The sequence below is a fragment of the Taudactylus pleione genome, unplaced genomic scaffold (genome assembly GCF_031769625.1).
Source record: "Taudactylus pleione unplaced genomic scaffold, aTauple2 ptg000529l, whole genome shotgun sequence".
Classification (NCBI taxonomy): Eukaryota; Metazoa; Chordata; class Amphibia; order Anura; family Myobatrachidae; genus Taudactylus; species Taudactylus pleione.
In genome coordinates this window covers 4,067,245-4,084,654 of record NW_028284931.1, presented here as the reverse complement: position 1 = coordinate 4,084,654, position 17,410 = coordinate 4,067,245, and the positions used below count along the sequence as shown (strand labels likewise).

The 17,410-nt window shown below is 40.9% G+C and overlaps 1 protein-coding gene across 1 annotated transcript in view; it reads left to right on the top strand.

The window, feature by feature from the left end:
* Positions 1-14,252, top strand: part of TEKTIP1 (tektin bundle interacting protein 1) — a 140,015-nt gene extending 125,763 nt beyond the window's left edge. The window contains exon 4 of the mRNA XM_088450820.1: positions 14,138-14,252. Within this exon, the coding sequence (XP_088306946.1) occupies positions 14,138-14,181 (44 nt within the window). The 3' untranslated portion in view covers positions 14,182-14,252. The remainder of the gene's footprint in view (positions 1-14,137) is intronic.
* The last annotated feature ends 3,158 nt before the right edge of the window (positions 14,253-17,410 follow it).

Genomic DNA, 17,410 nt, shown 5'->3' with positions numbered 1-17,410 from the left:
TTTTTGACAGGTCAAAGCATTGAGAACATGATTAAACAATATAGAAGTCCTTATGCAGCAAGATAAACATTTCAGTCATTGGCATTCTGAGGCCGATCAATGTGAGTAGGTTAACATAGTAGGCTGCTCCTTTCTAAACAGACTGGATTTACTGCAGTGAAACCTGAAAGGTGCTTTATAAAAGTTAAAGGTAAATCTGAAAAACAGTAGTGGAACTTTCATTATTGGCAAAACAACATATAAAGCCTATAAGGCTTTATATGTTGTTTTGCCAACATATAAAGCCTTATAGGATGGCAAATTTTAAAGAGACTTGGCAAATTTTAAAGAGACTTGGGCCGGTATTTTAATAGCAGAGACAAATGTTCAGACACAAAAAATGGGGGGGGGGGGGGGGGTTTGCAGATTTCCGGGTGCTTTGCAACAATTTTTTCCCTTGGTATCTTATTAAACCCTGTTTTTTACGTCCAAAAAATTAGAGTTATGGTAGACTTACCTTTGTTAATGCTTTTTCTTCGAGGTCCATAGTGTCCACAGGGATACCATGGAGAAATGTGGTTAAAATGATCCAGGCACCAAACAGTTAAGCTTTCAGCTCCCAGGATGTCTCAGGTCCTCCTTCCCATACACCCACCCCTGGCCACAGGCACTCAGTTTTGTAAACAAGCCCAAGGCAGGAGAAGGAAAGAGGAAAAGGAAGAACAATGTACACCAGAAACACACAAGATGAGGGAATCCATGACAGAAATAACAATTACCCAATGCAGCCATGTGCGTCAGGGTGGGAGCCTTGTGGACCTTGAAGAAAAAAAGTTAACAAAATGGTAAGTCTACCATAACTCTTATTTTCTTCTTCAGGGTCCATAAGGATCCACAGTGATACCTCGAGGATGTCCTAAAGCAGTTCCCCTAAAGGTGGGGATGCTCCTGAGCAGAAAGGAGAATCTGCCGCCCAAACAAAGCTGTCAGGATCCGGTCTGGGATCGGCCTTTACTCACCGCTGGACTGGTGTTTTTAGGCTCCGAGGCATTCAGACATCTGTGACAGTGGTGGGTTACGGCTGAGGATTCTCACTGGGGTCTAGAAGGACTTTCATGCATGCATCCTGGCTCCTGTGTTAGCAGGCATGGGCACAGCCATGTTGGTTAATCTCACCTGACCAGTTTCCTCCAATGGCAGTCCTGCTTGTGCCCCAGCTGATCTCAGGATCCAATGACCAGCTGCCTAGGGGTATATAGGTCTGATGCCTGCAGAAGGAAGTTGCTGTTCAACATCGCTGCATGACTGCACGTACTGTAGTCATTCCCTGTGACAACAGTTTCCTGTTCCAAGTGGCCGTATTGCTTCCCTCAGTGTTCCTGGTTTCCTGTGTGTCTTCAAGCATTACTCAGTGTATTCAGTCCCCGTGTTCCATTCCAGTTCCTGGCTTTCTGTGTGCCTCCAGTCGCATCTCTGTGTATTCAGTCCCCGTGTCCTGTACAAGTCTATCCAGTGTGTCTCAGTTGCTTCACTGTGTATCCTTTATAGTCCTCTGCTGGTGCATCCAGAGTGCACCTTATGTACAAATACACACCTCTGTGTGCATTCTCTCATCATCTGCTGGTGCATCCGGAGCCGCACCTTTGTGTACTAAATACATAACATAGTGTACAAAGTATGCACCACTGTGTACTTTGTCCCTGTACCTCAGTACGAGTGTATCCCAAGTCATATCTCTGTGTATCTCCTTCAATACAAGTTTCCCTCAGTGTCTCCAGCTACACCTCTGGTACAGCCCCATGTGGCATCCTTGTATACTTTATTCCTGTTTTCAGTACAAATTCCATCTATACCTCCAGTGTGCCCCAAGTGAAATCTCCATGTATTTTGTTTCTGTCTTAGTACAATTACTTCCCTGCTCATACAGTCATCCCCGGAACATCTTAGAGTATCCAGTCCCAGTGTTTCAGTACTAGCCCTTCTTCTATGTTACTACATTCTTAGTGTTCCCTGTGTTAGTTATATTTATTTCAGCCTTCTGTCATTCCCAGGTACCTGTCCAGAGGGCTGCGACCTGCTCACTTAGTGCAGCGTAAAACCAAATCCCAATTGGAGGGGTTACTGCAGAAAACCACCAAGTGAGTTAGACTCCGCGCCTCTGGGCAGGTCTTGTCAAACCTGGGTTTGACTGTAGGGGAATGATAGGGGTGACGGACTAAGTCTCCCAATTGCAAAGTATCTGAAACCCTTGGTTTCTAACCTCATCAGAGGTAGTCCCAGTGCCCAGTTGTGACAAAAGTATCCCGAGAGGCAAAAGTGTCAAAGGCATAGAACCTAAGGAAGGTGTGGACAGAAGACCATGTAGCTGCCTTGCACAATTGTTCATCAGAGGCACCACGATGGTCCCACAGAGCAGGTAGAATGTGCTGTTGCCATGTTTGGAACAGGGAGATCAGCCTGCCTGTAAGCCTGAGAGATAGTCATATGCAAACATCGAGCCAGAGTTTGTTTGTTTGTTAGCTGGCCAGCCTTGTTTGTGAGAACCCTATAACACAAAAAGAGCATCTGATTTTCTAAGAGAGTTTGTATGATCCACATAGATACGGAGAGCACAAACCACAACTAGGGAGGATTCATCTACAGAAAGGTCTGAGGACTGAAAAGCTGGAACCACAATCTCTTCATTCACATGAAAATGGGACACTACAATAGGAAGGTAACCCGCCTGTGTATGGAGGACAGCTCTATCCTAGTGAAAAATCAAAAAGGGGGAGTCACAAGAGTGCTGCTAAACCAGAGACTCTGCATGCAGGAGAGATAGGAGAAAAAGTGTCTTCGCTGTCAACCACTTCAACTCTAATGAGTCTAAAGGTTCAAATGGGGGAGCTTGTAGAGAACCAGTGACTAATCCCACGATGCCACTGGGACAAAAGGTGGCTGAACTCAATGAACACCCTGAAATTTTTTTTAATATCTGCCAGAGAAGCAATCCTGGAACCAAACTGACAGCGCAGAACCTTGTACTCTCAGAGTGGCCAGGCAGAGACCAAGGTCTAACCTAGCCTGGAGAAAAGCAAGTACCTTGGAAGCCCTAAAAATCTTAGGGTCACACTTTCTGTGGGAACACCACTGAACAAAAGAATGCCAAACTCTGTAATTGATGCGGCCAGAGGTAGGATTTCATGCCCTAAGCATCTATTGAAACACAGAGCTGGAAAAACCTTTGGCGTTTAAGATGGAAGACTCAAGAGCCACACCATCAAAGACAGACGAGGTAAGTCTGGATGCAGGCAGGGACCCTGCACTAACAGATCTGTCCATAGAGGAAGAGGAAATGGAGTATCTATGGATAGATTCCGTATGTCGGTGAACCAATGGAGCCTGGGCCAAGCAGGAGCTACTAGTATTATCGCTGCCTTCCTGCTTGAATCTCCTGGGGACCCTTGTGAGGAGTGAAATCTGAGGAAAGAGAAACGCAAGCTATCAGCATGTCAAGGAGGGGTCTCTCATCCTGGACCCGTACCTGGGGATCTCGTGGTTGTAAAGTGAGGCCATAAGGTCCACATCTGTTAGGCACCATTCGTTCACCAGGATTTAAAAAATCCCTGGGTGGAGAGCCCACTCACCGCCATGTATGTCCTGATGACTAAGGAAGTCCGCTTCCAAGTACCGTAGAAATTGTTGGTGAGATGGCATAATAGGCACATGCAGATACGCATCCTGAATGTCCAGGAAAGCCATAAAATCCCCAGGTTCCATCACCAAAATAATTGACCGAAGAGTCTCCATACGGAACATGGGTACACGGATAAACTTGTTGTTTGTTTTCAGATTTAGAATAGGGCAATGAGACCCATTTGGTTTCTGAACCAAAAATTGAAGAAATAACCCCTTCATTGTTAATTTACAGGAATCGGGATTATCACCCCTGCCCATAGCAGGGAGTAATTGGCCTCCTGGATGGCCAAGGCCTTGATAGAATCTGATGGGAGATGTTGAGAAAAAAAACTTCTGGGGAGGATGCCTCCAGAAAGTGAGAGCATACGCCTGAGAGACCACTTCTTGGACCCAGGCATCTGTTGTTGTTTGATGCCAGTAGTCCGCAAATTGAAGAAGTTGGCCTCCCACCCTGGGATTCCCAGGAGGAGGCCTGCCCCATCAGGCAGAGGGTTTGTCATCCATCTTAGAGGTTGGATGCATGAGCAGCCAGGATCTCTTAGTTTGTTCTGCAAGAACTTGACGGTCTGGAAGAAGACTGTCTTTTTGCTCTTCCCTAAGGGCAAAAGGACCTGTTGATGGCAGACCTGCAGATTTTGAGGCTGCCAAAGTAACCACTATCTTATCCAATACTGCTCCAAAAATTATGTTTCCATAAAAAGGTAAGGATTCCAGAGCCTTCTTGGAACCCATATCTGCTTTCCAGAACCTGAACCAAAGGACTCTATGAGCAACAACCAAAACTGCCGATGCTTTAGAAGCCAGGAGCCCAGCATCTATTGCAGCTTCTCCCAAATATGAAGCCGCTTGCCGTATGTGGGAGATGGATGTCAGCTGTTCTCTGGTAGCATTTGGTAGAGTATCTTCCAGTGCCCGTGTCCATTTTTCAACAGCCTTGGATACCCAAGCTGCAGACAGAGCTGGCCAAGTAACTGCTTCCGACAATGAAAACACTGATTTAAGACATGTTTCTAGCTTTCTATCTGTAGGATCTTTAAGTCAAGATGCGGACGGTATATGCAACATAGCAGTCCTGACTTAATGTGTCACCTGAGCATCCATAGTAGGAAGGACTTCCAACTTAGTACATTCAGTAGGTGGGAAAGGATACAAAGATGCTAATCTTTTTGTAACATGGAACAGTTTATTAGAGTTACTCCATGCTTCTTCCATAAATTCAGCTGCTTAGACTTGGGAAACTCAACTTTTACCACCTTCTGGTGTTTAAACACTAGAGTCTTAAGCTGGGTACACACGTAAAGATCTGTCCAACCATCCAACTAGTTGATTGGTTGGAATGAAAGTCTGGTAAGGTATGAAAGCAAATGATAATCAGCAATTTGTTCCCAAATGCTGGAAAATGGACAAAAACTGTTGTTTGAACAAATTGTTTAGAACAAACATTTAACAAACTTGTCTGAATGACCCATTTTCATCTGTTTTCTGGCATTTAGGAGCAAATTGATGATCATCATTTACTCCCATACATTACCAGATTTTCATTCCAACCAATCAACTAGTTGGATGGCTGGACAGAAAATCTTTACGTGTGTACCCAGCCTTAGGTCTAGGAGCTGGCTTATCATCCTGTATATTTAGGATTGATTTGACTGCCCTCACCAAAGTAGGGACATCTACTGTAGAAGAATGGTCCTCCTCTCCTGAGATAGATCCTGGAGAAGAATCCCGTGCAGCCTCCGATTCCTCCGGTGATGATGCGTCTGAATCTACATGCTGAGCAGACTGATAAAATTATGTTGTCCGCTTAGGAGCTTTAGTGGCTACCGGTCTGTTCCCTTGCAACATTTGTTGAAACACAGCAGCTGACTGAGCTGTACTCTGACTTGAGTAGGCATAAACATCCATCCAGGAAGGATGTACAGGAGGAACAAACATAGTAGACTTGAACTGCTTTGGATATCCCATTAAGGGAGGCAGCGTGGGAGTAGCCAAATGGCCCACTAGCTGCGTGATAACCCGAGACATTGAGGACACCCAAGATGGCTCCTGTACAGGGGCTGGTAGACTGGACTGGTGAGGTGGTTCTTCATAACAAACACCACACACAAACCATCATATATAAAGTCCTGAGAGGACTTGCCCACCTACCAACTTTTACCTGAAACCAGCACCGGGCCCTCAGTTTCCTGTGTACCCTTATTCTTAGACATAATTAATAAGTGCAAATGTGATTGCCTTCACAAACAATAATAAATGTGAGGTACAATTTAAGAAAAAATGTATATATATATATATTTATATATACACACATATATATATATATATATATATATATACATACACACACACACACACATTATATATATATATTCTCCACACACCTGTAGCAAAGGGTTGAGGAGAAATAGTAGTGATTGTTATACCTGACTGACAAGAAAATAAAGGCAGTGACAACACAGCAGAGCTAGCAAAAGTCACATGCAATGCATATACAATATACTTGCAACTATTCAAAACAAGGCTTGGTAGGATTTTGAGCACTGTATAACCTGGCCTCTGGGGAGAGGTATACAGGACGACTATATGTGGAGGAGGACCTGAGGCATCCTGGGAGCTGAAAGCTTAACTGTTTGGTGCTTGGATCACTCCAACCACATTTCCCCATGGTATCCTTGTATATCCCTGTGGACCCTGAAGAAGAAACTTTGTTTCTCTCACGAAAACATAGGATCTGTGAAAAGTCATAGACCTATGTATTTTCACTGCCGCAATCTCAGGAAAAAGGCTCATCATGGATTTGGTTTCGAGGTTTGACTGAGGCAGACGAAACAAACAAAAGCCCCGATAAGTGCATCGGGGCTAATTGGATAGCCATGTGTAAGTTAATTAGTTGCAGTAATTTACCATGGCTAATAGGACTGAGATACTAATTAAGCCACTTGTGCTCAACTATCGATGTCTCTAAAACCTTAACTGTTGGGGAGCCTTGCGGACCGCGTTTGGGAACCTCTGTCCTAGTCTCTTTCTCAAACTACCTCTAAAATTCAAATAACAGCTCCAAGTCCCATAGAATATTGCAAAATTTTCAATTAATACCAGAACAGTAATCATAATCACAGTAATCATAATCACACAGATCATAATCATAATCACAGTACTGTTAGCATCTCTGATGTTGTGCTGATATGTTCACTAAATAGATTCCACTTCTACGAGGTGGTCGCCATTACAACTTGGTTCTGAATATGCACATATCACAGCTAAAACAAAAGTCACTCTAAGAGACGGGTTTTTCACAATAGCCCCATGTCGGCTGACACACTTCATCTAGACTAGCAGCATAATTTATTAAAACCTTTTATCAGCACTGGTTAATTACAATCTTCTCCTTTGTGACAATTTTTTCCAGGTCCACCAGCTACCTATACAACTGCTACTTTGGCATCCATACATCTTACACCTCAATGCTCTGCTTTACAAATTCTGCTTTCCTTGCAGTGAATCTCTTTCCTTGGTGAACTAATATGCTCAGTCAGCCTCCAGTACCACCCCTAACCTATTCTGGTCTCCTGTGACCAGCTGTCATTATGCATTGCCACATGTATTTCTCAAAACTAGCTAAAGCCTTATGCCGGCCATACATGGTGCGATATAGTAGCCGATCTGACGGATTGGCACGATATAGCTGCTATATCATACTGTGTATGGGCATGATATAGTCCCATGCATGCTCCTGTGGGGTCGTATGTCGCATCCCCAGATCTTACTGAAAATTCACTCGATCAGGAGATGCGATGTACTGTATGACCCCATGTTGCGCTATGCGAGTGAGGGAGGGAGGTGCCGGCATATCGAATGGTTGGCCACCACTTTGCGCCATGTGTGGGGACCGCCCGATATGTCGGGCATCGTCATACATGGTGCATATCGGACCGTGTATCGGCCGCTTAATGTATCTGAAACATTGAAGTTATGACAATATCTGCACTACTTCCAGAGTCACCACATCTCCTCAAACCTCCCTCACAATTAACACCAGTTTGTTCAGTATCATCTGCCCACTACATTGGTGTTACCCTTGACTCCAAACCCTGTCTGGTCTACTCCAGTTTTTTTTACCCAAGATGCAACCAAAATGCTTATTCATTCTCTCATTACTTACCTACAAATATTGCAAACTCATACTATCTCATATTTCCCTCACACATCTAGCCCTGCTTCAATCCATCCTAAATATAAATAAATACATCAGAATCAAATTCAAAATTAGTCACTGTCCCTAGCAAAGCGAACATTTTATTTGAAAATACCCCTCGTGCTTAAATCTGCCTCTGATCTCCCATCTCCCTTCTGATAACCACTCGCCAGTATTTAAATATGTAATCCCTGTCTGAAAATCCACTTATTAGACTACAGTAAGTAGGAAAATAGAAATACTGCACTTCACTGGTAATGCAGCTAAACAGTGTGAATGGGTAAATCCCCACAAATACAAACACGAAAAGAACAATGAGCGCAAAACAAATCAGGTAAGTGAGTCAAACAGTCTCCAGTAATCCGGAAAAAAGTTCAAATATATATGTCTCTGAAATAAGTAGGAGGATGAATATCTCCACAAGGAATCTTTCACAAATCCTTAATGAACCAGTATAGATGTAAAATCTTCAATTATCTCTCAAGTCAATGTTCCATATAAAATGTAAAGAGAGAGCCAACATAGCGTAATTCAATTAATTTTAATATGGATTAAATATCATAAAATCCAATGGATTTCCACAAGAAAATTAAATAAATAAAACCACCAATGAGGGGAAAACAAATGTACCAGAAGTTGTGGGTGTAAGCAGTATTACACCTAAAACAGCATAGAAAGCTCACCCCCTGGGATCAGGAATCTGGGGTCCCTTGTCAGTTTAGGAGTATTCTGCCTGTATTCCAACCTTCCAGATTAGCTGCTTGAAGTCCCATAAACGAACGCGTTTCAACTTACAAAGAAGTCTTTATCAAGGTATGGTGGTGTACTGATATACAAAATTCTTTTGATGCAAAGAGCAAAAAAAGAGAAAGACAAATATGTCTTTGTGGGGGCACTCTTATTCAAAAATTAATTAAGAATCGTGATGTATACAGTATTGGAGTGAAAATAAAACGTAACATTTATTGATCTGCTTATAAAAAAGGAGAATTCCCATCTGGGGGTGAAAATGTATATCAATAAATTGATATCAGTAATTAAAAAGGTCAACACATATTTATAAATCAATATATATCTCTCATATTATTGTAAATATACAAAATATTCTGCTGTATATTAGGGTGACCTTATAGTAAATCTTGAAGTGATTTCAGATGTACATAAATGGCAAAATATATAAATAACAAGCCCTGAAGGAAGCAGAAACACAATTCATATTGAAAACATTATAAATCCTTCAGGGATTAATACCCACTCCAGAACAATTGTTTGTATGAAATCATATAGCCTCCAATCATACGCACATGTAAATAATAACAGTATTAGCTGTTGGGAAAGAAAACTCTTGGTATAAGAGTTTCAAAGGTAAGCAAGTGTAATCAAAGGACTTATAAGAAATAGTATGTGAAGTACTTCCCAATATGGGTAGGTTATTGGTTCCACACAACCTGTAATAGGGAAGGAAATCTCTGAATGTATAAGGAGGAATAGTTGAAAATGGTATGTGGAATACAAAACCTGAAATGTGCATATAAATCTCAAAACATATGAAATTGACATATACATAAACCTTATGACTAATTTCTTTCTGAATAAAGGTTGCCTTCATGAAGAAAAAATTAATCTATTGATGGAAGGAATTAAGTTTATCTTAGAAAATATTTTTTTCTGGTATCTTGGGAAAAATTTCATACAATTAAAAGGCACAGCAATGGGCACATGGCTTGCGCCAGCTTACGCCAACCTCTTTATGGGGTATTGGGAGTTTACTACTATCTGGAACAACAATAAGTTTCGTGAAAATATAATACATTGGTACAGATATATATTGACGATATTTGGTTTATATGGAAAGGTGATGAGAATACGTTGGAAGATTTCAAGAAATCATTAGAAAATAATCCCTTCAATATACAATTAACCTATAACTCAAGTAAAAAGGAAGTACATTTTTTAGATCTCACATTCTATATAGAAAAAGATCAACTACAGACGAAAAACTTGCAAACCCACAGACTGCAATGCCTATATTGACATTACGAGCAATCACCACCCTACCTGGCTAAGAAATATACCAAAGGGCCAGATCTGACGTATCCGTAGGAACTGTTCAGATGTAGGTATTTTTGAAGAACAGGTTAAAATATATAAAAATAGATTTATTTCTAAAGGATATAGAGAAACAGAGATAGATGATCCCATTAAAGAAATGACCACCTATCAAAGAGAAGATCTTTTAAAACCTAAATCTCTGTCAGACACTTCTTCCAATGATTTCATTCTTCCCTTTATTACTTCTTTTAGTTGTCAACACAAAGATGTTGAAAAGGTGATTAAGATACACTGGAATCTACTAACTAGAGATCCAGTTCTCAAATCAGTTATACCGATGAAACCGAAGTTTATATATAGAAGAGCCCCGAATTTGAAAAACAGGATAGTTAAGAGTGGTATCCCCTCCAAAAGAACAGGAAAGATTAGAACTACAGGTTTCCACAGATGTGGGACCTGTATTGTATGTAGGAGTTTCACTAAACAAGCTTCAAAAACTGAAAACTACCACTCTGCAAGTACAGGAATTAGCCATAAAATTACAGATTTTATTACTTGCAACAGTAAAAACTGTGTTTATCTTATTGAATGCAGTTGTGGCCTGCAATACACTGGAAGGACATCGAGGTCTTTAAAAGATAGATGGGCCAAACATCTAAGAAATATTAAAAAAGGTTTCGAGAAACACTCTGTCTGCTCATTTTAAGGAACATCATAATAATTCTAGCTCTTCTATCAGAAGTATTATTGGTATTAAATTAGTAGAGAATCATTGGCGGAAAAAAGATATAGAAACCCGTTTGGCCCAAACCGAAATTAAACTTATATATGATCTCAAGACCTTGATACCTAATGGTCTTAATAGTGATTTTGAGCTGAAGTGGTTTTTATAATTATCTATTTTTATTCTATTAATTTTACTATGTCTTTTTATATTATGATGCCCATGCTGTTTTACATCATCACAGAATTGTTTTTATATGGGTTTTATATGTATATTTTTATATATTTATATAATTCTGTATTTATTTATATATGGATTTTCCTATATTTTAGGACTGTTTTTCTTGGTGCACACTTAGTTTATTTATTATTGTTAGTAAAACCTGGAACAGCCGGATGACCGGAATTCAGGCTTGTCTATTCATTTCAATTCATTCTAAATCCATGCGGGGAATGCTTGACAAGTAGCGCTTCCATACTTCCGGGTCCGCATGATGACGCTGGCTCGGAAGTTAAATTTGTTTACTTTTTGCGTTCCACATGGAGACCATCTGACCGGAGGTGTATACGTGCGCACTTCCGGTCCCACGTAATGGCACTATATGGTCTAGGGGGAACATGAGAGTTGTCCCTCTAGGTATTAGGGGACGTCCATAACACCTATTATATCAGAGGGCGGAACAATCAAAGCTCATGATGCCGCCCAAAACCATATCCCCATTTGTACTAACTACCAGTTTATACGATACCGGAAATGAGGTATTTGTTCCACCTCAATACCGGAAATCCGCTTTATACGTTCCAAATTAGCGCTGTCAATTCCCATATGAATTTTTATCTTGGAAAAAAAGTGTTTTCTTTTCAATTCTTATTTTAGAAATGTACATTTATCTAGATGTATGTATATTAATGTCAATACTTGTTGTCTGAATGTTGTTTGATGTGTTTGTTTCACACTGTGCAACCAACCAATGAGGTACCAGCATCTGGTATTTAAGTCCTGTCTGCCCAGTACACCACCATACCTTGATAAAGACTTCTTTGTAAGTTGAAACGCGTTGGTTTATGGGACTTCAAGCAGCTAATCTGGTAGGTTGGAATGCAGGCAGAATACTCCTAAACTGACAAGGGACCCCAGATTCCTGATCCCAGGGAGTGAGCTTTCTATGCTGTTTTAGGTGTAATACTGCTTACACCCACACCTTCTGGTACATTTGTTTTCCCTCATTGGTGGTTTTATTTATTTAATTTTCTTGTGGAAATCCATTGGATTTTATGCTATTTATTCCGTATTAAAATTAATTGAATTACGCTGTGTTGGCTCTCTCTTTGTTTACATTTTATATGGAACATTGACTTGAGAGATAATTGGAGATTTTACATCTATACCGGTTCATTAAGGATTTGTGGAAGACTCGTGAAAGATTCCTTGTGGAGATATTCATCCTCCTACTTATTTCAGAGACATATATATTTGAACTTTTTTCCGGATTACTGGAGACTGTTTGACTCACTTACCTGATTTGTTTTGCGCTCAGTGTTTTCGTGTTTTGTCCACTTATTAGACTACGTTTCTCCCAACAATGCCACACTTATACACACTCACTGCTGTCCCAATCAGAGTCAAACTTACTTTTCACACTATATTTTAAGCTCTCTCATAAGCAGGGCCCACTCTAGCCAATGTATGTATGTCTGCATTAATATTGTCTTCTTTAAAATATGCGGTAAACCCCAAAGTCCGGCACTCTGCTGCCTTAAAAGTCAACAATAATAATCCTCCCTCTACAAATAGTCTAGGTGTATCTTTGGCCTCTTGAGCTACATTTTTCCTGGAAGATCTCTATAAACCCCACATCATGGATTACATGCACCTTCATCAAGCACTACAAACTGGATATTAATTCTTAATGTTGGCCATTAAGTCATTTAAAATGTTTTTATCACAGCCAGGGCATGTCAGTTGGTGCCCTCTGTCATGTAAAAAATACTTACCAAAAATTCAAACCTGATATTGGAATAAGTCTGTGGACATACAGGGGTCGATTCAATTTGGTGTGGAAGAGAGATCCTGCATTTCCTAGACTGCCTATTGTTTACCCTCCATAGAGATGCACACAATTGTCCTCAATTTTGCAACATCTAATTGAATTGACCCATAGGCAAACACAGGGGGGGGGTTCCATCTGCCTGGAAACCACCCTCCCCAGCACACACATGACCACAGTAGAAATAGTAATATAATAGAATTTTGCTAGTGTTGCATGTTCTCAGTATCACAAATGAAATAATTAGCACCACCTGTGGATCTTTTAACATGAATCAGTCAGTAATAAATAACCTGTGCACCAACTAGGAGATCTGGAAAACATGCACTATTAGGGATGCACTGCTATAGAGCCCAATAAGTACATATATGTCCAGGGCAGTGCTAGGTTCTTCTGCTGCTCCTTCAGGCTCCTGGACTTGCTCCAATAGTCTGGAATGGTGCCCACATCTAAAATACAAACATTCAGCTCAGGCAGGATGGCCCTACTGCCGCATCTAATGGCTATTGTGGTCGCTGGTCCTGTATATGCTGGAATTATGATACACAATACACTTTGTATGACGCATATTAAAACTGGTTAAGTCCTAATTCTGCCCTCTTCATGGACTGGCCACACTCCCTCTAAAATGAAGCATTTGGAAACCCCCTTCTAGAAATCCTGCGTTTGCCACTGTGACCCCTAAAAACACCTGACCCCTGTTGATTAGGAACAATTAGACTACCTTTACTCCTAGCACCTGTTTCCATCAACCTTTTAGTAACATGTCCCTGCACAAAGTAAAAGGAGTTAATACTCATTACCACAATCATTTTCTGGTACAGGTTGAGTCTCCCATATCCGGATATTCAGAAATACGGAATTTTAGCATGACTGAGATAGTGAAACCTTTGTTTTTTGTTTAACTTTGTTTAAGGCACAAAATTATTAAAAATATTGTATAAATTTACCTTCAGGCTTTGTTCATAAGGTGTATATGAAATATAAAATTAATTTCATGTCTGTACACAAACTTTGTTTGAGCCACAAAATTATTGAAATTATTGTATAAAATTAAATGCAGGCTGTGTATATAACATGTATAAAAAACATAAATGCATTCTGTGTTTAGATTTGGATGACATTCCCAAGTCATTTAATTATTTTATGCAAATATTCCAAATTCCTGAATATTCCGATATCCAAAATACCCCTGGTCCCAAGCATTTTGGATATGGAAGACCTGTACCAGAAAAGAAAGCGAGGAATACTTAACAGTAGTCTTCATTGAATTTGTGACTCTAAAGAATAATTTTCATAAACAAGAGTTATGCATTATTGCTTGATAAATATTACAAACATATTCGTAAATGTTAATAAAATAAAAAAGCATTTTAATTGTATTGCATCGTCTTTTAAGTCTATATTAAAAAGTCAAAGAATATTAGATTATGATTAATGTAAACTATTTTTTATCTTTCAGCTCTAAACAGGCACAAATTTGGTATCCAGAAGTCTAAGATTTAGCTGAATATTGTACTCTGCATTTAAATCTGTATTATAAATGCAACAGCTTTTTACAAAATTAAATTTATCATTACCAGGTTATATTTATACCAAAATGCCTAGGTTATGTTACTGCATTTTGATTGTACAACTGAAATTCTTGTTACATAGACCTCAGTAAAGTTATACTTCCAAAACTGTTTCCAGTGTATTGTTTAAATGATTGTTCTGGGGCTCCTTTATCTTCATTTCTATGTCATTACAAGGTCCCAGTGACCCTGGTTTTGCATTTAATATTACAGCCAGATTAGGGGGCCTATGTATCAAAGCTTGAAGAGAGATACAATTGTGAAAGAAAAAGTATTAACCAATCAACTCCTGTCATTTTGCAAACACAGCCTATAAAGTGTACACATATTCCACAGCGCTTTACAGAGAATATTTGGCCATTCATATCAGTCCCTGCCCCAGAAGAGCTTACAATATATATTCCCTATCACATGCACAAACATACACACTATGGTTAATTTTATAGTGAGCCCATTAACCTACCAGTATATTTTTGGAATGTGGGAGGAAACCGGAGCACCCGGAGGAAACCCACGCAAGCACAGGGAGAATATACTAACTCCACAGTTAGAGCCGTGGTGGGAATCGAACTCACGACCTCAATATTGTGAGGCAGTAATGCTAACCATTACACCGTCTGTGCTGCCCCAAATTGCTACATAGTAAATTTATCCAATGAGGTCACATGCAGCCAGAGACTAAGGGGCCTATGTATCAAAGCTGGGAGAAAGATAAAATTGTGAGAGATAAAGTACTGACCAATCAGCTTCCAATTTACATTTTGCAGGCTGTTTTAGAAAATGATAGTTAGGAGCCAATTGGTTGGCAATTTATTTGTTACAATTTTATCTCTCTCCCAGCTTTGATACATAGGCCCCTAAAGCTGGGTATACACCTATACAAGCACACATTCGATGCGATGGTTCGATCGACAGTGTTCCCATTCGGAAGTGCCGATACATGCGTACACACGCATGCATTCCAATTTGCGAACTTCGATCCCGCGCTGCCAAAATATTGCAAGGAAATGATTGTACCAGCGTAGACATTTTCCCGATTTCAGGCTGCATTCACAGTGCGTGTACCCATCATTAACATAATGGGCAGGAAGGAAGTGTGTTTAGGAGACCAAAACAAGCCTATGTGAACAAAAGTCAGAGTTATGGTAGACTTACCTAGATAACTCCTTAGGGTCCACAGGGATACTATGGGGAATATTATGGTTGGAGACCAGGCAACAAACAGTTAAAGCTTCAGCTCCCAGGATGCCTCAGGTCCTCCTCCATATATATACCCCACCCCTAGCCATAGGACTTCAGTTTAGTTAACAAGCCTCAAGGCAGGAAAAGGAAAAAGGCGAAGGAACAGCTGTTACAGAAAGAAAAAAATTACCCCTGCAGCCAAGTGCGTCAGGGTGGGTGGCCTGTGGACCTTGAAGAAAAGGAGTTATCTAGGCAGGTCTACCATAACTCTGATTTTCTTCTTCGGGGTCCATAGGGATCAACAGGAATACCATTGGGTTGTGTTAAAAAAGTTCCCCTAGGGTGGAGGACGCTCCTGAGCAGAAAGTAGAACTCATCGCCCAAAGGAAGTATCCCGAGAGGCAAAAGTATCAAAGGCATAGAACCTAAGAAAAATGTGGACAGAAGACCACGTGGCTGCCTTGCACAATTGTTTAGCAGAGGCACCACAACTAAATGCCCACGATGGCCCCACAGACTGAGTAGAATATGCTGTCACCATGCTTGGGCCAGGGAGATCAGCCTCTGAGTACACCTAAAAGATAGTCATGCATAACCATCTCGCCAGAGTCTGTTTATTAGCTGGCCATCCTTGTTTGTGAAAACCATAAAATACAAAATGAGCATCTGATTTTTTAACAGTTTGTACGCTCCACATGGAGAGCATGAAATACATCCAGAGAGGCTTCACCTACAGAAAGATCTGGAGCTTGAAAAGCTGGAACAACAATTTTTTAATTCACATGAAAACAGGACACTACCTTAGGAAGGTAACCCTCCCTTGTACGAAGACCAGCTTTATCCTGGTGAAAAACCAAAAATGGGGAGCGACACGACAACACTGCAAAATCAGAGACTCTGTGAGCAGAAGAGATATCGAGAAGATAAAGGGTCTTCACTATCAACCACTTCAAAACTACAGAATCTAGCGGTTCATATTAGTGAGCTTGTAGCCCCTTAAGAACCAAAGACAAATCCCATGGTGCTACCGGTGGAACAAAAGGAGGCTAAACTCGCAGAACTCCTTGGAAAAATTTTAACATCTGGTAATGAGGCAATCTTCCTCTGGAACTATACTGACAGTGCAGAAACTTGGCCAGGTGGAGACTACGGTCTAAACCTGCATGGAGAAAAGCCAGTATCCTGGAAATCCTAAACACGTTAGTGTCATACTTTTTGTGGGAACACTATGGACCAAAAGAATGCAAAACACTGTAATAGATGTGGGCAGAGGCAGGCTTCCGTGCTCTAAGCATCATTTGAATTACAGAATTGGAAAAACCTTTTGCTCTTAGGATGGAAGATTCAAGAGCCACACCGTCAAATCAAGACGAGGTAAATCCGGATGCCGGCAGGGGCACTGCGTTAGCAGATCCTGCCATAGAGGAAGAGGATATGGCCCGTCTATTGACAGATTCTGTATGAACACTCCCGGATGGAGAGACCACTCTCCGGCGTGTATGTCCTGGTGACTTAGGAAGTCTGCTTCCCAATTGAGTACTCCTGGTATAAATATTGCCGAGATGGCCGGAAGATGACATTCTGACCAAATCACTTCTTTCATGGCTGCGTAACTTCTTGGGCCTCTCTGATGATTGAGGTAGGCCACTGTTGTCGCATTGTCGGACTGGATCTGGACCGGCTTGCCCTGGAGCAGGTCCTGTGCCCTGACAAGTGCTTTGTATACTACTCGCAGTTCCAGAAGGTTTATTGGGAGATGACTTTCCTGATTTGTCCATCTTCCCTTAAGGATGTGATGACCTGTCACTGCTCCCCCATCCGTGAAGACTGGCGTTTGTGGTGAGAAGCACCAAATTTGGAATCCAGAATGGGCGCCCTTTTGTTCAAATCCTTTCTCAGCCACCACAAGAGGGATTGATGAACCTCTAGAGTAAGAAGGATCCTCTGGGATCTTATTAGATGATACAGTCTGTTGCACT